Raw genomic sequence first — 22,045 nt, 5'->3', positions numbered from 1 at the left:
TTATAGGTGTGAAGGACATGGTCCTTCTTCTGAGTATTCTTTTGGTTTCACTTTTGTAGGGGATTTAGCATCCTTTCTGGTGAGTCGGTTGTTTGTGCACAGAATTTAAATTGGCATCACATAGACTTTTCAGACATAATTCACCCCATGAATTTTTAAGCTTACGGGCAAATTATACCAAAGACAATTTAGAACTCCAGTGGCCAGATGGAGATCCTTTGAACTGCCCAAGCTTGTTTCTTCCTTAGAATTAAAATGAGAAGACTGCAGCTATAAGGTCAGTTTGCATGGGGCACATATTTCAATTGGCATCTTGAGGCTTCAAAACACATTCAGGACTCAAAAATGCCTTAATGCAAATATCTCAAAGCTAGCTGAGACTCATTTCTCTCCAGAACCTTCCCTCCCCATCTACAGTTCTTCCTCCTCTTTGTCTTCCTCTAGCTGAACTCTTTTTTTCCAAATTGCTCAGCTACTAACCCAATTCTTCTCTCCATGACCACCAAGTCATCTTTTAATATGTGAATCTTCTAGGGAAGTTCTAGACGGGTAGAATAAAGAAGTTAAACTCTGCCACTTGGGCCTATCAGCTATTTAAGTTAAAGACGCTTTTAAGTGCACTTTTAAGAGCAGGTGCAAATTGGCCACTTTGACCTTTGTGTTATTTCTTAAAGAAGATGAGATTCCCGTGTGATAGTCATCCTCCCTCTCCTGGAAGGAAAGGCAACATCCTTATCTTCGAGGACAGGAAGTTTAGACAAAATACCACACAGACCTTATTGGAATAACTCTGATCTTTTAAGCCTTCTCATAATTTAGTCCCATTTTCACAATTAACTGTTCTTTGTCCAACCCAGTTACTAATTTGTTGGAGTCTTCATCTTCTTATGGGGGCTCCCATACCACATAAAACATTTATTATGCTTTTCTCCTGTTGAGCTTTCTTATGTTAGTTTACTTCTCAGACACAGCTGGAGCCTGTGAGGATAAAGGATAGAAGTGGTAATTTTCCATCCTTACAGTTTCTGGCAATGAGGATGGCACCCTAACAGGCTGGACACTCCACTCACTCCAGCCTATGGATGAGATGCTGAGAGGCCTGACAAAAGTCTGCAAAAGATGGGGATTCTTTCCAAAGCCAGCTTTCCCAAACATCTATGGGTAATGCCTGGCTAAGAGAAGAAGGTAAAAATTTGTTCTTGTCCCTTCTTTTCTAAATTTGAATTGGCAGGAGAAAAACATTTGTAAGAATGTTCTCTGAATTGTGACTTTTGTGAATTTGGTTCTAGGTTCTAACAGAAATAGCTCTTTTTTTTTCTTAATCTCTGTCTTCTGTGTGATTTACCACAAGGATAAAAGTTACAATAAGACTCTCCTTTCATCTTGTTTTATGTCTCAAGAGCTCTGAAGCCAGTGAGGATATCTTCTCTGGTCCTCCACCAGCCGGGCCGTGGAGAGATTGTCAGGTTTGCATCAGGTGGCTAGCCAGCTGACTGGGAGTCTGAAACAAGAAGCGTCTCCTTGTCCCAGAGTGCCAGCTCCCAGGGAAATTTGTCTCAATTGTTTCAACCTCCACTACCTTGTTAACAAGGAGGGTCTTTGTTTTATATCTTTGGGAGAAATGTTGGATCTCGATGGGGGTACTGCATTTTTCACACTCTTTTTGTGGAAGCCTCTTGCATCCATGGTTAAGCCATAAAAGGCTACTGGCTTTGAGTCACAATTGAAGTGGTTATACCTTTGGCTATTTGGACTTTTATATTTAAAAGTATTTTTTAGACAGCTCTCATCCTGAACAACTGTCCTGTTGGGACATGTGAGATCTGGCTTGACAGAAGAAAACACACACTTCTATAAATTAACTATTTTCTCAGAAAAATAGAACTAACCTAAATGTTTTTCGAGTTTAGGTGATCTGGTATAATTTTTGGTAAACAAAGAAGCTAGTTTAAGTTTTTTGGTTCAATTAAAACAGGCATGTGTGGAGACTTGTCAACATTAAACATAATACAGACATATCACTTCTTCTATCTGGATTTATTGAGCAAAAGCGTAAGTATGTTTAAGATGGTAAAATTATAAATGTAACCTAAGAATGAAACACACAGTAAAATAAATTGCTTGACGTGTGACAAAGGTGACAATGAGAAAAGAGATTTAAGAAAAGCCACATGTTTTAACTTTTAGGTCCTTTGCTTCTGTGGTATTTTTTAATACTTGCCTGATTTACTAAACAATAAAAATAACTTAAGATGATGACTACATTTGTTTAATGTCTAATGGAGTTTTCATAAACAATTCAAACATAATTGTTAAAACCAAGTGAATTGATACATGTAAATGTAAATGAAATAGGATATAAGTAAGCTTTACAACAATGATTACGTTTTATAAGATACATCTACCTAAAATGGTTTACAAAATCTTTTTGGTTACTTAAAACCTTAAAGTTATAGTACGTTAAATGAAATGATGAATATTCATGTAATAGGACCATTTCCAAAGATATAATGCTGAAACATTAGTTGTTGAACATAAGTTTAAGTTTATTGTCTGCTCACTGCAGAGGAACAAAAGATATTTGGGTCTGTTAATTAAAATGCTGTCTGCTACACTGAAAAAATGTGCTATGAGGGAGCATATATTTCTAGGTGTTATAAAATAATGTTTTCACAAATTTGTAAAAGGCAGTTTATGATTGCTTACTTTCTAGTTTTCTGGTTTTCATTAGAAATTAAAGTTACCAAGAGTTTTTAAATTTCAATTACTATGCGTAATTCTGTATACAAGTGTACAAAAAAGTAAGATATGTTTGGGTGAGAAAAGTTATAAGGAAGATATGAGAATGTGTTTTTATTTGTTGTTTTTTAAAAAAGTAATTTTCTCTAGTTGGAGGTTAGTTAAGGATTGCTTCAAAATGAATAAAGAAAAAAGTGATATTAATAAAACTGAATAAGAACATTAGAAATAGTTTGAGAAAATTGCAAAAGGTTTATGGAAGATGAATATTATGAAAGAAATTTTTGTGTGATCAAGGTAATTAAAATTAGAAGAAAATTCTTTATTTATGTTTTTCTAAAACTTGAGCCTTAATATCAAAAGCATACTTGCGAAAAACTATTATTTTGTCTTCTCTGTTAATAAAATAAAGTTGTATTGCAGTATTAGCCTCTGCTGTTAATATTAATACAAGATGTTTTTCCTTAACTTCTTAGTAATTGGTCTAGAAAACAAAGATTTTGTGTTTTATCAAAATAGTTTCTTGTGCTCTCTGCTGTGTTTTATTAGGTCTTTGATTACTTAAAAAAGTGAGTCTTCTCAATATTAAAAGAGCTAAGTTTTGACTATTATGTATTTGCCTTTTGAAGCCTTTTAATTATCAGTCTGGTTATATGAATGGCAATTATTTCACAGTGACCTGTGATTCTATTTTGATTAAGAGTTTTAAACCTTTTGACAGCTTTGACACCTTCCCAAAATCAAATTCTAAATTGAGTCTTTTTGACCTTGAATTTACTTTGGGTTTTTCCAGCTGGACCCTTGGAAGCAACAAAGGATATGTCCCTCACCTTGGAAAAGAGATATTGAACTAATTGGGTTTATTCAATATTTTAAAATGCATGGGAAACATTGTCCAATAATAAGTGGTAAGAAAACTTTAAGTTATATTTACAAATATAGTTTTGATATAAATGTTCCTAAAAGTGTACAAAATTCGCTAGAACTCTGGTATGGCTTAGTATAATATTTGGTTATTACGTTAAAATGATATATGCCATAGAAATAACCAAATTTCTCTGTCAATTGCTGGTTAAATCTCCTCAGATTTGTAACCATGACCATTCTAAGTCCTTGTCATCCATGGAATATTATGGTGTTGATACTTTTCTAAACGCACTTGCAATCAGCTACAGTCCAAAAATTGCTTTTTCTTCAAGGAGGTTCACAGAAGGGATGAAAAGAATTCTGACAAGTTACAGGTTTCTGATAACTTCAAGATAAAACCATTGGACTAAGGAAAAATGTCCAGGACACTAAAGAAACTGAGTTTGTGAAACTGCTAACCAAGATCAAGCAGAACAAGAATTAATTACATGAGGCTGAATGAATGGATGAAAAAGAATAATGGGTTTTTATAATTTTTACTTGAAATTTCACTGGTTCTTTAAATGTTTTGTTTCCTAGATTTAAGGAAACTTTTTCCTTGTACGTTATCTATAGTTTACAACAATATAATAAAGTGTACTCTTGTGAACAAAATTACCCTACCTGATCCAACCAGAATTCTAAAACTAACCATAAGTATTCTTATTTTTATGATAATATAGGTTATTTATATAAGTTCAATAAAAATACGCTCTCCTTATAACAGGATACAATATTTAAAATTGGTTGTATTACTAAGGCTTTGACTTGGATGTCATATTTGAAAATGCACATAAGGTTACTTCAGTCAAACTGAGGTTTGTCTTGATTTGGCCTCCTAGCCTTGTGAGACTTTTAAAAGTCCAGGCTGAGATTCTTATCAAAAGTTCTAGCAGAACAAGCTTCAAAGGAGCCTGCGTGGTCAATCACTATTCTTGATACACTTATGTCAATACTCAGGCCAAACGTGATGAGGCTAAACTTACTCAGCAAACAAATTTGTCTTATTGTGATTATCTGTAGTAAAAATGGGGGTAACTGTAGATAAGAAATTATGCTTCTGAAGGAAGGTGAAAACCGTATTACACCTGTTATCTGACTGTAGTCCTGTTCATTGCTTTTGTGTGTTTCTAATCTACCTGTAGACTGAACTGGGCCTTGAATTCTTCTTGTTTCCTCCAGTATCTGGAGAACTAAGAACAAGAACTGCCCTGTTCCTAAAGCCCTATAAACTGAAGCTGGACAACTCGATGTAAAATTCTAGGAACAAGTCTCCCGCCTGATGTGCGAGCTACACAGAGAGTTCACCAAAATGCCCAGTGCTGGTCTAGTGCTTTGAAATGACCACCAACACCTAGGAAACAGAACAATGAACTCCAGAAAGATTTAGCCTCAGAGCCATTCCTTCCAAACCTCCATGTTGCTTAAATGAAGGGGAAAGAGGTTTTGACATCAACTCCTACTTGCTGGTCATTTCCCTTCAACATGAGACTGGAATGACCAGGAAAGGTCCATCCCAGCACCGAGGAATAATCAAAACCTAACCACAGGATGATCCAGTAGTGATGCTTTCAGAACAATAACTTGATTGGAGAAATGTAAACATTATCAATACCAAAATAAGTCACTTATGTTTAACCCTACTAAAATGGAGCTGGGAGGCCGTGAGGGGGTCACTCATGCTCTATACCTATAATGAAAAATACCTTAGAAACTTTTTTCCAAACCACAGCTTGCTACATAAGTACACATGAGGACAGACAGCAGCACAAGGACAGCTAGGCCACACAAGCACAGCTCGCCACTCACACAAGAACACTTGCCTGACACTGTTTTCATTAATGAACTGATGTCAACTCCTGCAATAAGCCCTCGGAACCGTTCATCTTCTAGTTTCAAAACAACTCGCATGTACTTCTCTCTTTTGTCTATAAAGGCTTGCCCTTGCCCAACCTCCTTAGATGCATCTATAGTTCACTACGGCATGTGGATCCTAGATTGCAATCTCCTGCTAATTCCCAAATAAACTCATTCTTTGGAGAGCCTGTCTCTCTCCACTGTTATTTTAGGTTGACAGCAGAAATAGAGTCTCTAATGGAACGTCAGAGAGGCAAGAGGGTATAGAAACCCTTTTTCTTGGATATTTAGAATGGAATCTTAATTAGGCTCCTAGGGTCAGGGTACTGAGTCCCCATTAGTCCTGCATCATTAGATGGAAATGCTTTTAACATTTGCTTGTTTGTCTAACTTCAGTGCCCTGAGATCAATCAACCAGATCCAGCAAGCCACAGAAACCCACATCTTACACTCATTATTTCCTGACAATCTTCTGCACTTGCTTGATGCTTTATCCATGAATACTTGAAGCCCCTATTATGCTGACTAATGTCTAGGTATACAAAGGGAGGCACCCAAGTCTCAAATAGTTTTCCCAGAAGAAACAGAGCTCAGGTACCCAGACATCCGAGTTACTGGAGGCACCAGGCCAGCTGGGAGTTGCCCAAGAGATGCTTACCTTTCATATATGCCAAGCCAAAGTAGGTGAGTTCCTCGAGCTTGGCAAAGGACGTCACGGCATTGAAGACAGCTCCCACTGTTGACTCGACGTCACATTTTACCTCCAGGTGCTGCCCATTCAGCAGGACCACACAGAGGTCCCTGAGAGCCAAATAGGATTTCCCTTTTTTGGTCTGAAACAACAGTAGTATCAATTATACTATAATTATAAGTCATTGAGCCTTTAGTGTGTGCTGGTTACTGTACTAAGCACTTTACACACATTGTTTCACTTAATTGACAAACAACTCTAAGAAATGAGTATATTTACAGTTCCTATGCAGGAACTGTAGGCTCAGAAGATGAGGCTCTTCTGAGATGAGATGAGATGAGAAACTGAGGCTCAGAAATGGTAAGAGTCTTGCCCAGGGTTTGCAAAGTTTGTAAGGCAGGAATTGGACTCAAATCTGAGCCTTCTGCCAGGCTCAGCAGGGGCCAGGAAAGCTGGGAGGCCCGTCTGACTGATGTCTTTCCCCTGCGGAAATCCCAGCTGCCCCTTGGGTTCTGCTTCCTAAGAAGGTCACCCAGGGCCCTCATCAATGAATCGTATGGCCCTGGATCATTCTGTCGATCTGACATTGTCTCCCCAGGTGCCAGCAGAGCACAGGTTAATTAATTCTAAACTTCAGAGAGAATTTGGGTGGGTGCAGATCTAATGAAGAGACAGAGCTGGAGCAAGCGGATTACCTGGACTCTAGACATGGGTCAGCACAGCCAAAAAGCCTCCAGAGTCTGCCTTCTGCCTCTTCATCTCCCGCCACAGCCCCACCCAGACCACTGTCGCCTCGGCTCAGCCTCCTGGACAGTTCATCACCAGGCAGCCGCCTGGGCCATTCTGCCTGTGTCTTTGCACATATAATACCCACTGCTGCCAGGGCTCTTCCACTCCCTCCCCACGTGGCAAACTCCTATGGGTCTGTCTGGTCAGGCTCTGAAGCCCTTGTCTGTGGCTCTTCCTGAGTATCCCCATGTCCCAAATCCCAGCCTGGACCTCCCCCAGGAAGTTCTCTTTAGAAGGCAGTCATGGAGAGACACTAGCATATGTGGCCTTAGTGCCATCAAGACCATGCCTGTGGTCACACCCTGACCCTCCTGGCACCCAGGGGCAGCCTATGCACTCTAAGGGCCAGAATAGATCTGAGGACCCTGTGGGAGGGGGTTTCCCACAAGTTGCTGGGCAGGGCTGATCACACAGGCACACTCCACGCCACCTTGCTTCCCACACTTGCTGCACACCTGAGTCACCTGAGAGGTGAGGGGACCACCCACAAGATGGTTCTGTCAGTCTGGCACAAGGCCTGGGAAATCAATATCTTGTAAAGCTTCCCAAGTTGATTCTACAAGGGCCAGGAAGGCTGGGAGGCAGATCTGACCTGCTTCTTTCCCTTGCAGAAATCCCAGCTGCTTCCTGAGAGGGCTGCTCAGGCCCTCAGTGATGAATCGTATATCCGCCAGTGATGGGCCCCTGCTTGGGTCCATTGCTCTGAAGCTGCCCTCTGGGCACTCTTAATAGCTGTGTCTTGGAATGTGTGTTTTCTAAGTGAAGTCCCCAGGACAATAAGCGTGTATACAAAGCTTCGACTTTCAACAGTCCTGCCTCCCCTCCTCCTTGGAGGGTTCTGGCTGCGGACTCCTTTGCTCTCTGAATCCCCAGGCCTGGCTCAGCCTCCCCTGCCCTTCGTCCTCCCCGCACAGTGACCTCTGCTGCCCTCCACTGAGGGCAGCCATGGCTCTCACTGTCCTCTAGTGATGCCCTCCTCAGGGGCTGGTGGAGGAAAGGTCCCAAGTAGGCACATGCACCCAAGCATGTCAGAGCAACCATGACAGTGACTGTCCCCACCCTGGGTCAGCAGCATCAAAGCTCTTTCCATGGGCGATTCAGCAGGGAGAAGCCTCTCACCCACCCAGCTCCCAAGCCAGGTACCAAATGCATCTCCATACAAAGGGTGTAACCCCTTGTGGGGACCACTGATTGTCTGGGCTGGGGCAGCAGAGTCATGGGAAGGGAGCTTGGGCTTTTTCACCCTACGTGGGGCATGGTGCATGGATCCAGCAACTGGTGTGACAAAGTCACAGGGCAGGGTCCCAGGTACCTGCAAGGGTCTCTGTCCACCTCATGAATATCCCTATGCCCAAGAGAATGTGACATTAAACAGCGAATAAAAAATAAAAACACCATGACATGCTGAGACAGAGAAAGTACACATGGAGAAAAAAGAAAATGTTTTATATTTCAGCTCCTACGGTGGCTGCTTTTGAACACAGGATGCTGCCTCTTCACGTTTCAGCGAGCCTATTTGCCAGTAGTTTCCCATGGGACAGTCATGCTGTGAGGGGAATCTGTTTTGTTCCCAACACCCATAGGGAAGCAGAAGGAAAGGGTGTGTGTATGAAGAACTCCACTTAGAGGGAGACATAGGGAGCTACATTGACTGAGCACCCTGGGGACAGGAAAGGAGAGGCTAAAGGAACAGGGGCAAATGCTCCAGTCCAAGTCAGACAAACAGACCGAGTGACATAGGAAACCCTGGAAATGGGGCCTCCCCTTTCCCAGGTAAGGGACAGAGGTCCAAAAAGTCTTTTATTGAGGGAGCCCTCAGTCACCCTCATGCCTTTCTGGCATCTTTCTAGAGGCTAGGGTTCAAGATCCCCTCTGAGGATTGTAACTAGGCTCCTAGACCTGATGTGTAGGTCAAGATGCTCGCCCCGGACAGAACTGGGACAATAGCACCGTTTCCATCACCTGGAGTCTTGGTCCCTAAGCACTGCACAAGCATCCCTGCAGAGTAGGAGAAGCTGGCCCCCATCACAGCAGGTCTGGCCCATCTACCTGGTGGGTAGAGGAGTCTCCAGTCACGTAAACCATGTGACCACAGGAATGTCAGGAAGGGGTTCCTGGGTGAATTTTCCTTTCTTCCCCTCAGCTGAGGGCTGGTGATTTGAAGGGGATGGGCAGAGGTGGGACTGGCCTGAGGAGGCCTATGGCCCTATGACTTGCAAGCCCCATACAGGAAGTGTCTTCAGAAAGTTGTAGACCCCCAGAGTGAGCCACCCTGACACCCCCAGCCACTCAAACACCAGTCTCCTTAAGTTTAGCATTTTCATGCTTTGGGTAACTCAATCTTGCATACTTGGGGTGTAAAAGTTATCATCCCACTTCATACTTTTTGTGCCAGTGCAGAGGGACCAGGCACACAGTGGGTGCCCAGTCAGCGTGTGCTACATGAATTGATGCAGTTGGTCATTGCATAGGAATTGGAGGCCCGGGTTAGGCAGGCATCCCACTTGCACTGACCAGTTTGTTTCAACACTTTCAGGACTCAGGTGTAGAGGGAATGATGTCAGTGCACCGCAACAGACATTCCCTTGGCAGGGGGGTACATGGAAGCTGGGATTCAATGGGATTTTGCTGGAGTGAGCCAGAGGTGGGCTCACTGGTGCTCTTCAGTGCAGGAACGACAAGTGGTAGGTGATGCAGGAGCCTGGGAGGAGAGAGCGTCTAGCCACGCCCCACCCTAGCCCTGCCTCCAGGAGGCCCTGAACAGAGGCCCAGAAAGCCAAATTGACAATGTGTGCGCTTCCAGCCCTGGGGGTTGGGGAGATGGGAAAGGCTCACATTCAAATACTCAACATTGACTGAGAAGCTCCCGGCCCCAACTGGGCCCTGGACAACAGAGATATGGACCTGAACATGGACAGATACGTCCTGGGGAGCTGAGGGCAAGACCAGCCACACATGGGGCTCTGCAGGGGACATGCTCAGGCTCTGGGGTAGGAAACGGACAGCCCACACAGTATTTGCCCTTCCTGAAAAGCCCACATGGCTCACTCTTTGTCTTCACCCAGTCTTTGTTAACAAGATGCCTCCCCAGAGCCACTTCCCCATCTAAAAGAGCACACTCTCCCTCCTACCACCTGCCATGCTCCATCTTCTTCCTTTCTTCATTGTTTTTTCTGTTTTTGTTTTTGTTTTTATCACAAATCACTACCTGGCATTCTTTTATATTTATGCATTTGTCTGTCTTTGCCTCCTCCTTCTAGAATGTAATCTCCACACGAAAAGGCCTTTGTTTCATTCACAGCATAGGTGGGGGCCTAGAATAGTGCCTGGCACCTGGTAGATGTTTCACAGCACTCCCTAGCTGAGGCTGGGAGGGCCAGCAGGACTCAGCTGGAAGTCACATGGGGCCCCTTTAATAGGCCAAAGGGAAAATAGCAGCAGTGGGAGGTAGTGATGGATGGTTCTGGCAGGGGTCTGGGGGAAACTGAATGTCACTGGGGTGTCCCCACGTGAGACCCCGTCCAGACACAATTGGCCTCCCGCAACTGCCCACTTCCCTCACCACCCTCCATCCCTGCCCAGTCTAGCCCAGTAGTTACCACAACCGATCCCGGCAGATGTAGTGTCATCGGGGCCTCTCCAGCCAACAGGATGAACTCTGGCCTGGAAAACTGGAGGAAAACAGTCACATATGGTAGAGAAGATGACAGATTTCAGGCTTTGGGTCTGGGCTTCCCCCATGATGCACCCCACCAGCACACATTCCCCAGAGCTAGCAGGAAACAGGCCAAAATGGGGCTGACCTGGGCTGAGGCCCTAGCTAAACGGTACATCTTGGAGCAGAAGTCTTACAGGTGGGTATAGGGTATCAGAACGTTCTGGCTCTGAAGTTGGGTACAGGGGTGTTCGGGGTGAATTATAAGTTTCATAATTCACACAGAACTCCATCTTTTGTATGTATAAAAAGTATAAAATGTATTGTATAATATAAATATAAATGCAATAAACATATTTTTAAAAAACAAAAACATTTTTAGATTTAGATGAGCTGAAACGTTTTCTAGCTCTAGATGTTGAATCAATAGCTTAGCGGGCAGCTCTTGTTCTCAGTGTACTTGTATTACACTTGACCCAGAAAATACTGCAATACCCATCACTAGCTAGACCCAGCTATCCCCCTGTGGGGGGCATATTCTCAACCCATTTTACAGGTGAGGAAATTGAGTCTCCTCACCTTTGAAAAAAAAATGCTTAAGAAGTTCATCTGAGTCATATAACCAACAAGTGATAGGGTTGGGTGGGGCTTCTGTAGTGCCCTCAAGGGTACCTAGCAGGACTCTTGTCCCAAGAGGCCAAAATTCCAGCCCAGAAGTGACTTGTGTCCAATAAGAGTTCCCAACAAAAGTATATTTCATGACTGATCAGGAAGAAAAGCCAAAGGAGGTGGACAAGGTCTCTCAGAAGCCCTCTTCACACCCTCCACCAAGTTCGTGGAGGCCAGAGAAGGGCCTAGGAGGACAGTGGGGGCCGGGCCGGGGTATGGGAACCATAGCCCAAACAGGAAGAGGGACATCCTGAGGCTGTTTGGAGCTCAGCTCAGTCGAGGGGCTTTAACTAACTTTGACAGAGAGGCACACTTCCTCTAACCCTATTATCCTCTTCCTTTCTTCATTGTTTTTTTTTTTGTTTGTTTTTGCTTTTGTTTTTATCACAAATCACTACCTGGCATTCTTTTATATTTATGCATTTGTCTGTCTTTGCCTCCTCCTTCTAGAATGTAATCTCCAAACGAAAAGGCCTTTGTTTCATTCACAGCATAGGTGGGGGCCTAGAATAGTGCCTGGCACCTGGTAGATGTTTCACAGCATTCCCTCGCTGAGGCTGAGAGGGCCAGCAGGACTCAGCTGGAAGTCAGCTTAGGGTTACCCAGCTGGAAGAATGACTCTCTCTTCCCTAAAGAAGCCCTCCCTGCGGCCCTGGATCTGTGCTCCTGCCTTTCACCTGTGCAGAAGGCCCCTTCCAAACACATTCTGCCTTGTCAGCTCTCGAATCACATAGCACGCTCTGCCACCACCCTGCACAGGGTGGCTGCAAACTTCCTCTAGGGTGGGACCCAATGTCTTCAACCCTACATCCTACACAATGTCCCCCACAGAGCCTGCCCCAGCAAGACCACACAGTGAATGCCTATGCCCTAACTTGCAAATTTCAGGTTTATGTTGGTCCAATCCTATAAACCTCAGCCCAGGGAAGTTGTCCCCTAGAAGACCTGGCCCATTTTCAGCCACTGTGCCAGCCACCCACAGCTCCCGGCTCAAGCCTCCTTGAGGAGTGCCCTTCAGCCTTCTTTTGCTTACCTTGCTCCTTCTTTGCAGAAAACCCCTTTGAGAAGGAGTTGTTGGCCATGAGCTATCTGCTGCCGAGTGCACAGATCCAGAGCTGAGCCTCCGGCCCTCCTGCTGGTCCTGGGGATCTGCTCCTGAAAGAGCGCTGGCCAGGGGTTGAGAAGGGGTGAAGCACTTAGCAACGACAAGGGCTTCCATTGCATGAAAGACCACCCACACACGGGCTCAGCTGGGCAGGGTGCACCCACTGACGCACGTCACCTTCTCCCCCATCTATGGGGGAGTTACATCTACTTTTCAAGTGGCGGAAGCTGAGGCCTGGAAAAGCCAGGCTGCGCAGCCACTGGGGTGTGGTGGGGTTGGAGGTGCAAGGCACAGTCAACTTCTCCACCCCATGGCTCTGCCTCTCTGTTTGTGGTGCCAGGACCACAGGTCTGGAGCAACCACCCAGCAGGTCATGGGATTGCAGTGGTTCTGGCTTCTTTAGAATTTGATATATTGCTCAAAATATTTTGACAATAAAATATATTGTTTAAGGAATCAGGGGGTAAAAATTGTTTTCATTGGGAAAATAAAGTTTTAAATGGCAGGAAAAAGTAATTGCAAGATAAACTCTACAATATCCAATCAGGGCGCCAACTATGGATTTGACATCAACTATGACAAGACACTGTTACAGCCCTCAACAGTCAATACGTGAATAAATAAATCACCTGAACTTCCAAATGAACAAGGTTCCAGGTCCAGGAATACATGAGCCCATCTAGGTTTTGATCTGATTCAAGCATCCTAAGTCAGACAAGTGTAAAAATGTCCACAATTCTTCTCCCTGATCTGCACCCTTTGCAATCTGACTTTGCATCCTCCTGCCATCAAGGGAAGGAGTCTATTTCTTACTCCTTGAAATGGGGCTGGCCTTTAGGTTTGAGTTGGCCAACAGAATGATGTGGAAATGATGGAAGGCCAGTTCTGAAGGCTTTATGCACCTCTCTTCTCTTCTCTCTTCTCTTCTCTCCTCTCCTCTCTCTCTCTCTCTCTCTCTCTCTCTCTCTCTCTCTCTCTCTCTCGCTCTCTCTCTCTCTGTCTCTGTTCCTCTCTCTCAATTCTGCCATTGTCACGAGAACAATCCTAGGCTGACCTGCTGGTGGAGGAGAGCCAGAGCTTCCCAGACAATGGCCATTCACCCCCCAGGAGAGGTTGGCTAGCCGAGCTGAAGATAGTCACAGATGCAGGAAGCCTTTCAGCAGAGTCTAGAAGACCTCTCAGTTGAGCACAGCTTAAATGACCAACTCACAGAATCATGAGCTAAATATATAATTGTTGCTTTTAGCCACTGTGTTTTGTGGTTGCTTGTTAGGCAGCATGGTATGGCAATGGACAATGGCAACAATATTGAGACACGCTGTCACTCTGCCACTCGGCCTGAGTATGGTTCCCAGGGGAAACAGGATGCCTTGACAGCACAGCTGCCACCAGGCCCCTCATCATCTTGGCTTCGGATCTGCTTAAATGCGGCTTCTTCAACTGCTAATGGAACAGCATTGGCATTTTCTGGAGGAGTAAGAGGCTTCTCATTAACAATTAGTAAAGAAATAAGGTACCGTAGCCCACACACCTATGTCTCACATCAAGTTCACAGCACCCTGCAGGCCTTGCTGCTTACCGGTTCACAAGGAGGCTGCAGTGACTATGTGTTGAGGTGCTCCAGTGGGGCTCCGGCGAGCTCTGGGTCTCCGTGCCTTTTTCTGAAACTAACCAAGCAACACGGTAGAGGGCATGGGCAGAAACCAAGATCACAGCTTTCTTAAATCAGGCATCCCAGAGCATGAATGGCATCATGACTTACTAGCTGTGTGACCTTGGTGAAATTACTTAACCTCTCTGAATCTGTTTCTCATGTAGAAAACAGAAATGACAGTTATAGAGGGTTGGAGGGAGAGTTACAAGGGAAAATAAAGCCTAATGGCAAAGTGCACCTTGTTTTAGAGACAACAAACAATAACAATAATTAAAAAAAAAAAGCTCAGATTTAGTTGAAAAGTAGAGAACAGTAGATTTGAAGATTATTCCAAAAACCACTCTTTTAACACACCCAGAACAATAACTGAAAAAATATCAAGTTTTTTTTTTTCTTGTTGTTTGTTTTAATTTAGATTTTCTCAACTTGGACAGTTAGAACTCATTTTTAAAGTTTTCATTTGATATAAATAACTGTGTTAAGTTTTGTCCCCAAATGAGACTTTCCTGGGAACACAGGTGAGTCCTAAGCTCAGCCCATTCTCTTCAGTGGCTTCCTGAAAGAGTGGCATTTACATAGACTTTCTCTGCCATCACAATGTGAATGTGTGGCCCATACAGGGCAGGAAACAATAGAATTGGTACCATCGGCCCACGCAGGGACTGCTCAGGGCACGTACCCACCTCTGCGAGGATGCAGACACTCCGAGGCCTGTGCTTCTGGGCTCTCACTGCTTGTCCCATGCAGCCTCTTCCTGAGCAGGTAGCTTCTGTTCTGCTGCACAGAGGAGCTTTCCTCCACAACTCTTTTCTCCACCTGGGGGTCAAGTGCATCACACATCCACATACCAAGATAAGGAGGGGCCATTTTTATAGATACATGCAAACTGGTTGTCGGACTGAATCAATGTGGAATTGTCTGCCCTACACAGTGAGCACCTAATGACGTGTTCTCTGGCACCCAGAATGTGCTCTGTACCCATCCCCCACATGTACCCTGAAGGCACTTCACCCCCCACTCCAGACCTGTGCACCCACACACATCTGTGCCTTTGTTCATGCATTCCCTCTTGGGGGTACAGAAGCTCCTCTGTGCCCACAAGACCCAGAACTGTGTCCTCTCTACTTCTAAGCCTCTCCACCTCTGCCCTCTGATCACCTTCCCTTATCACTGCACTCACACCTGGCTCTGGTGCACCATGTTCCCTGAGTGTGCTGCTTGCCTGTCTCCCCCAACATCTCTGTGTGCTCTACGCACTGCCATAGCACACCTAATGCAGTGCCCAGTGAATGCTGATAAGTGACTGACATCTACTTTGCAGGTCCCTGATGGAAATGTTGCAGGTCAATACAGTGTCTATCCAAGGACAATGGCACACCAGTGGATGGTAGACTTCAGTATCTTTCAAATAAATATAGTCCACTTCCCCCACCAAATCCTCTGGCTCAATTCACAGGAGCCACAGGTTCCCATGCCAAGAGAGAAAGGGTCCAAGAAGGAAGCCTTCTCTGATGGAAGAGGCCTTCTCTGATTGACTGTTGCCACTATCCACCTTGCTGTCCCCTCATCTCCATCCACATGGCCCCTCATTAATCCTGGTCTCAGCTCTCCAACTTGTCCCTGGACAAGTGCAGCCACCCAACTGGTCTCTAGCTTACCTGTCTTTGGTTCCTCCCAAATACAAACTTCCTTATATTTTGTGCCATAGGCACCTCACTTGCCCATCCTACCCCAGCTCCACCCGGGTCTCATGGGGGACCAACTCCAAGGTGCCATTCCTACACCAGAGCGCCCCAGGGGGCCAGGCTGGGCCTGTCTCCAGCTGAGACTTTATCCTTCAACTTGCCAGCTGTACTACCATCACTCCCCTCTCCCAGGAACATTTCCCTAATAAATAACTTGCACAAGAATCCCTGTCTCTGGGTTAGCTTGGAGGGAATCCAACCTAAGCCAAATGCCTCCCATGTGCCATGCCCCTTGCTGCACTCTGGGGACTGCACAGGGCAGCAAGCAGCACAGTGTGACAAGCACAACAAAGGACCCCCTGCAGGTATAAAATAGCAGAGGGGAGGGTACCCAGGGACCACAAAAACGAAGTCAGGGAAGGCTTCTGTGCAGAACCTGGAGTTGAATTTTGAAAAGAAAACTGAATCATGGGATCTAAACATGATTGCTTTATGTAAGGAGGCACTCGCCAAGATGTCAAGGGTCTTACCCATGTGAGAAACTGGGGCTTGCCCAAAGGTCTTTGTCAGCACTGCCCAACAGAACTGCAATGACAAGAATGTTCTAGATCCACCCTGTTCAATAGGGTCATCACCTGCTACAAGTGGCAACTGAGCACTTGAAATGTGACAGATGTGACTGATTAATTTAATTTTTTATTTTATTTTAGTTAATTATAATTTAACTAATTCTAATGTTAAGAGCCACACAAGGCCAGTGGCTACTGCTTGAAAAACACGGTTCTCTACTGACCTCGGAAATGGTGCCCAGAACCAAGCCAGCTAGCTTTCTAATGTGGAGACTGGCAGGGGCTGGGTAGACAGACACTTCTTTCTCATGAACCCGACAAGCTTCCAGAACCGATTGCAATGTGCACCGCCGGTGAGGCTGGTCTTCACACATGGTCAGCAGGATGGAGTGCAGGGGCTCACGGAGCTGCAGGGGCTGGAGGCAGACAGGGCCAGTGAGAGGAGAGAGCAGTAAGAGCTGCAGCTGCGAGGCAGCATCTTGTCAGGCAGGCTTTGGAGACATGGAAATGGGTGTTCCCACAAGCACCAGAGTAGATGCCTGCTCCTTCTGGAGAATTTAAGGACAGACACAAGATCCATCACTGAGGCCACAAAGTGCAGAGCAATCATCTCTGCATCAGTTCTGTGTTACCGGCTGCTTTCTAAACCAGAACACCCTTCTGCCCAAGCATGCTTGGAATGCTCATGAAAAATAGATGCTTTGACAAGATGGATTTCCACCTGTGCCAAGCACCCCAAATCAAACCAGAGGTCAACCTTTCACTCAAGTTCACCTGCACAGCTTGTCATTGTATCCAGTCACTCATGGGATCTCACTGGGCCTTTCCCCTGGAATGTGAGCTCCAGGGACATACAGACTGTGGCCTATTCCTGTTCACTTCGCAACAGCCAGCAGTCAGCACAAACGCTCAATCATTGTTGGTTGAACTTTACGTCACGTGTACATATCGAGCAAAAGAAAACGGAAGCATCTTATAAGCATTTCCCTCATGCATTTAAATGATCACAATTCATATGAGAAAGTCCTCAAATTCAGATTCAAAATCAGACTTTTCTCAAGCTCAACCCACACTGCAGGTCACTTTCCGGACAATGGCTGCACTACCGTTTCTTGCCAGGGAGCATCAGCTGTGAGCACCTATCTCTGTATACAGCCAAGCTGCTGAGTCCTGCCGTCACAGTAAATCCAGCCACACCAGATACAGTCCCTGCCTTCAGGAAAATAATGGTGTGATGAGAGAGATGGTCACTAAAAGAGACAAAGACCATAGAGGATGACGAGGGCTTTGACTTTGGGAAGCACAGGCCATGGCACTAATGTAGAGGAAGGGGCTTAGCCAAGGCTAGAGTTAACTAAGAGGAAAGTGGGGAGTGAGGTGCTGGTGAAGGGATCAGTGTGTGCAAAGGCATGAAGATGCAGATAAGCTGACATGCATCTGAAGGGAACGGGATTATGAGCAGGACAGGGCCTGGGGGAAAATGGCAATGTGGGGTCCCTTCTTCAAAATTATTAAGAATTCCAAGACAGGGATAGCAGAGCATTAAACTAAATGCAGGACCCTGTGCTATGACACAGGGTCACACACCCAGGACACACACCCAGGAAGCCGGTCCTGATTCTGGCAGATTGCCAAAGCGAGCCAGACGGGAGAAGGGACCCTATCCTAGGCTCCAGGTGTGTCTCACTGAGAAGCCAGAAGGCAACCCCACGGGCAGTGAGGCGGTGTTGCATGTGACAGCGGTGAGCTGGTCTCTCTTTTAGAAAGACCACCCAGGAAGTGCCGGATGTTGAATTGGAGAGGATGGGGTGAGTAGAAAGAAAGGCAGGAAGGAAGGAAGGGAGAAGGGAGGGAGCCAGTCTGGCCGAGTCAGCTGGGCAGGGCTCTCCAGCATGTGTTCTTGTGGCACCAGTCTCTAAGGAATTGTTATAGTGTCAAATGGAAATGTATACAAACACTTCTATTCTGTAGTCAAAAATTGTGTAAAAGATTAGGATATTTTTGTGTATATCTTTTTTGAGAGGGTTTTGTTCTGTTGCCTAGGCTGGAGTGCAGTGGTTCGATCTCCACTCACTTCAACCTTCCTCTCCCAGTCCCCTGGGTTTAAGCGATTCTCATACCTCAGCCTCTCGAGTAGCTGGGGCTACAGGCAAGCACCACGACACCCAGCTAGTTTTTTTATTTGTAGTAGAGATGGGGTTTTGCCACGTTGGCCAGGCTGGTCTCGAACTCCTGAGCTCAAGTGGTCTGCCTGCCTCAGCCTCCCAAAGTGCTGGGACTGTAGGTGTGAGCCACCATGCCCAGCCAGGATAAAGTTTAAAAGTTTCTAAGCTTTAAACCTTGTAGTCTTTAAAAAATGACTCTAAAAACTATTTGAGAGGGAGATATTGTAGGGAGCATTTACCCAAATCTGTTGAGCCCAGGAGCCTTTTTCAGGGAAGCATCTCACTTTGGGAAGGGCTGTTTTAAAGTCTTTTTAAAAATATATGTAAATCTGTATCTTCAGTGTCTATAAAATTCGCTAGCTTGCTATTAATACTTCCCCTGAGTGGAGATGGCCAAACTTATCTTGCTTGCCAGTCCCAAATTTTGGCTGCCTGGAGTGCTATGTTGAGTAGGATTCTGAGGTTGTTTCTGCACTAGCAGGAAGGAGTCGTGTGATGAGTTCACAACCCCTGCCTAGGACCTAGAGGAGGGGAGAGTAGCGGTATATGTGCTCAGTAAATGTGGTCCCTGCCCAGAAGAAAACCACTAAATAAACCCAAAGATATAGCCTGGCAAGACTTGAAGTATCTTGTTTACAAACCTGATGTGGCGGAACATGAAACCCTGCTGACCAGTAGAGGGTCATTCCTAAAGAATAGACGTGCATCTGCCCAAAAGAAGAGTACATGATTAGATTCCAATCATCTCTCTTATTCCATGGCTCTGCAAGAAAAATACAACCCAATTTCCACATGAACAGACACTGTTGTCTGGCTAGTCCAGCACCATCTACAACTCCCTTGACCCTTGTTCCCTTCTACTTTGGAGGCTAAGCCAGAAATTTGCTTTCTAGCAGAAACCACGACACTCAATATTGGTGAAAGGCGTGAGAGAAATCTGTTAGGGGGCTTCTGATAAGGTTTTTGCTTTACTGACAAAAGGACACATGTGACTGGCCCCACACTTTCCCCTTTGTACCTGCCTTGAACATTGATGTGATTAATACATGGAGTCTTTGCAGCCATTCTGTGACAATGAGGCAGCAAGAATAGGATAGAAAACCAGCCACTGGGGAGGTAGAATGGAAATACACAGCCTGGATCCTTGATGACATGAATCGGCTGCTGACCAATCCCTAGACCTCTTGCTAAGTAACTAATAACCATATATTTGGCCCTGGCCATTGTATTTTAGGCCTTCTGTTTCCACGACACATTGTGGTTCAGCCTGATTAAAAAGCACCGTATGTTGTCAAAAAGCAAAATGGTATCATGGGAAGAGCATTGTCTGACATCTCTGACCCTCGGTTTCATGATCTTAAAAATGAGTATTCTGCCTGAATTCTAATAAAGATCAAGTCAAAAGTACCCGAAGATGGTAATAATAACTATTATTATTGTTACCATTATTGTTATTATTGGACATAGAGTACTTACAATATACTAAGCTTTGTTCTAAGTCTTTTACCCATATAAACTTATTTAGTCCTCACTGCAATCCTGTGATGTAGTATTTGAATTTTTCCCACTTGACTACATGACCTCTGGATTATACCAGTCCTCAATCAATGTCAGTTGGTTTTTATTGTGGGGCTTCTATTATAACTGACAAGGCACATTTACCTTAAGATCTCTCTTCTCAGGAAATGGTTTTTGGGACTTTAGAAGGAAACAATGAGGTAATGAAACATTGCATGTAAAAACACACAGTTATTTGAGCCACCCACTGGGTTTAATATAAGTGGTTTTAGTTTTTGGTTTTGGTTATTCATATCCTCAAGGTCAAGATGTGTTCAACGTCACCTGTGACAACTCATTAGCTCTCATCTTTGTTTGAAACTATATCCTGAAACCAGCTCCCATCCCTCAGATGAATGTGCATAGATACCACGCAAGAAAGTTCACAAGCTGCACCTCCATTTCCAGAGAAAGGACCCGAAGAGTGGGGGCTTGGTAGACAGCCACTTCTTTCTCATTAACCCAACGAGTTCCCAGAACCAATTGCAGTGACTGCCACCTGCAAGGCTGGTCTTCCCACGTGGTTAGCACAATGGAGCATAGAGACTCATGGAGCTGCAGGGACTGAAGTGCAGACAGAGCTCCAGCATCCTGAGCACTGCGAGAGGCACCACCCACACCTGGGAGCTCACGTGGATTCCAAGGGCTCTGTCTAAAAGTGTCTTAGGGCAAGGCCTTGGCCACAGTGACAAAAGGTTTCATCCAAAATTCTAAATTCAGCTCATTGGTAGACACTGCCAGTAGAGGGTTGGTGAGAAGCATTTTGAAGGCAACTCCTGGCTCAGTGGGAAAGAACACCGTGTTTCATTGGTGATGTCTGCCATGAGCACGGGATGGGGTACTGGCAACACAGATGACTTGTAGTTAGAGACCTGCTCACACCTTCCACCTGACCTGCACCTGGGACTAAGATGCCAAGTAGTTGGGGAAATATGTCAGTGCACTGTTTAGGGCAGATGTTGGTCTGAGGAGGGGGTCCGGGTACACCCTCCCAGCATCAGAACGAGGCCCAGGACTGGGGAAGGATTCTGAGCACAGCCTGTCCAGGGACCATTCTTCTAGCTCATAGCTGCCCAACCAACCCCTCATGGACCCATGCCAAGTTGGATGAAGAGAGGAGCCTGTAATGAATGGAAAAGAGCAGTGATGAACAGAACTAAGTGTTAGAGATGCTGTAAGAGATCAAGTAACCTGGTCACTCTGCCTCCTGGCCTAATAAACAGGGCTTGAGGCTGGTGGCTCTGGCCCCTTAAAGCCCACTCCATTTGCCATGCTTCATACGCCTAGAGCGCTAAATCAATGTTTGGTTAGTCAGAGCTCAGTCCCTCTCATGCTGGATCTCTTCTAGCTCACACTCACTCTCATGTTCCTGGCCAGGACTCAGCAATACATTTAGCCAGTTCTTAACTCAACCTCTTAGCCTTGAATCTATTGGAGTCCTCGTGCCTTTGCCTGGAGGAAAGTGTGCAGGAGGGAGGAACTATTACTTTCCAGCTCAAAGATGCTCCGGGCAGAGGAATGACTAGGCCTTCACAAGGTGCTCAATGGAGGCCAACCTGCAATCGGGAGGGTGATGCCGATGCCTGATCCTCACCAGTGAGTGCTGGGATGGTCAGGGAAGGACCCCAGGAGCACTCAAATTTGTGTTAGCTCAGGTACATCAGAAAGTGGAGCCTGAGGCAAGGGTTAAGTGCAGACCCTTCATTCAGGGACTGTAAGCCCAGGGCAATGAGAGTGTAGAGAAAATGGGAAGGGAGACAGGGACCAATGTGATATGCAGGGTCAAAATGCTGGCCACCTCCTTGCCACAAGCAACAGAGCACAGCCTGAAGTGCAGCAGACAGGGCTTCCTAGAACTCAGGACTTCTCTAGAAAGCTTGCAAGGCTTGCACAGCACAAAGCCATCCATGAGAGAAAGAGAAGGGAAAACGTATCCTCTTAGTTCCCTCCAGACTCTCATTTACCACTGGCTAAGTTTACCCCATAAGAAGCTAGCTCCCCTGC

At 45.4% G+C, this 22,045-nt stretch overlaps 1 protein-coding gene across 2 annotated transcripts in view; it reads right to left on the bottom strand.

Moving 5' to 3' along the window:
- FRMPD2 (FERM and PDZ domain containing 2) overlaps positions 1–22,045 on the bottom strand; it is a 127,943-nt gene that overhangs the window by 76,595 nt on the left and 29,303 nt on the right. Inside the window, exons 4-10 of one of the 2 annotated variants that reach the window (XM_010383729.2) lie at positions 19,126–19,191; positions 16,544–16,735; positions 14,749–14,881; positions 13,991–14,078; positions 12,340–12,472; positions 10,582–10,653; positions 6,161–6,335 (exon numbers count right to left, since the gene is read on the bottom strand). In XM_010383729.2, coding sequence (XP_010382031.1) covers positions 6,161–6,335; positions 10,582–10,653; positions 12,340–12,472; positions 13,991–14,078; positions 14,749–14,881; positions 16,544–16,735; positions 19,126–19,191 — 859 coding nt within the window. The remainder of the gene's footprint in view (positions 1–6,160; positions 6,336–10,581; positions 10,654–12,339; positions 12,473–13,990; positions 14,079–14,748; positions 14,882–16,543; positions 16,736–19,125; positions 19,192–22,045) is intronic. The other variant, XM_030940836.1, reaches the window with a different exon arrangement.

Source organism: Rhinopithecus roxellana, chromosome 11, assembly GCF_007565055.1.
Source record: "Rhinopithecus roxellana isolate Shanxi Qingling chromosome 11, ASM756505v1, whole genome shotgun sequence".
Lineage (NCBI taxonomy): Eukaryota > Metazoa > Chordata > Mammalia > Primates > Cercopithecidae > Rhinopithecus > Rhinopithecus roxellana.
Note: the sequence above shows the minus strand (reverse complement) of the source record. Positions and strands in the feature narration are given on the sequence as shown.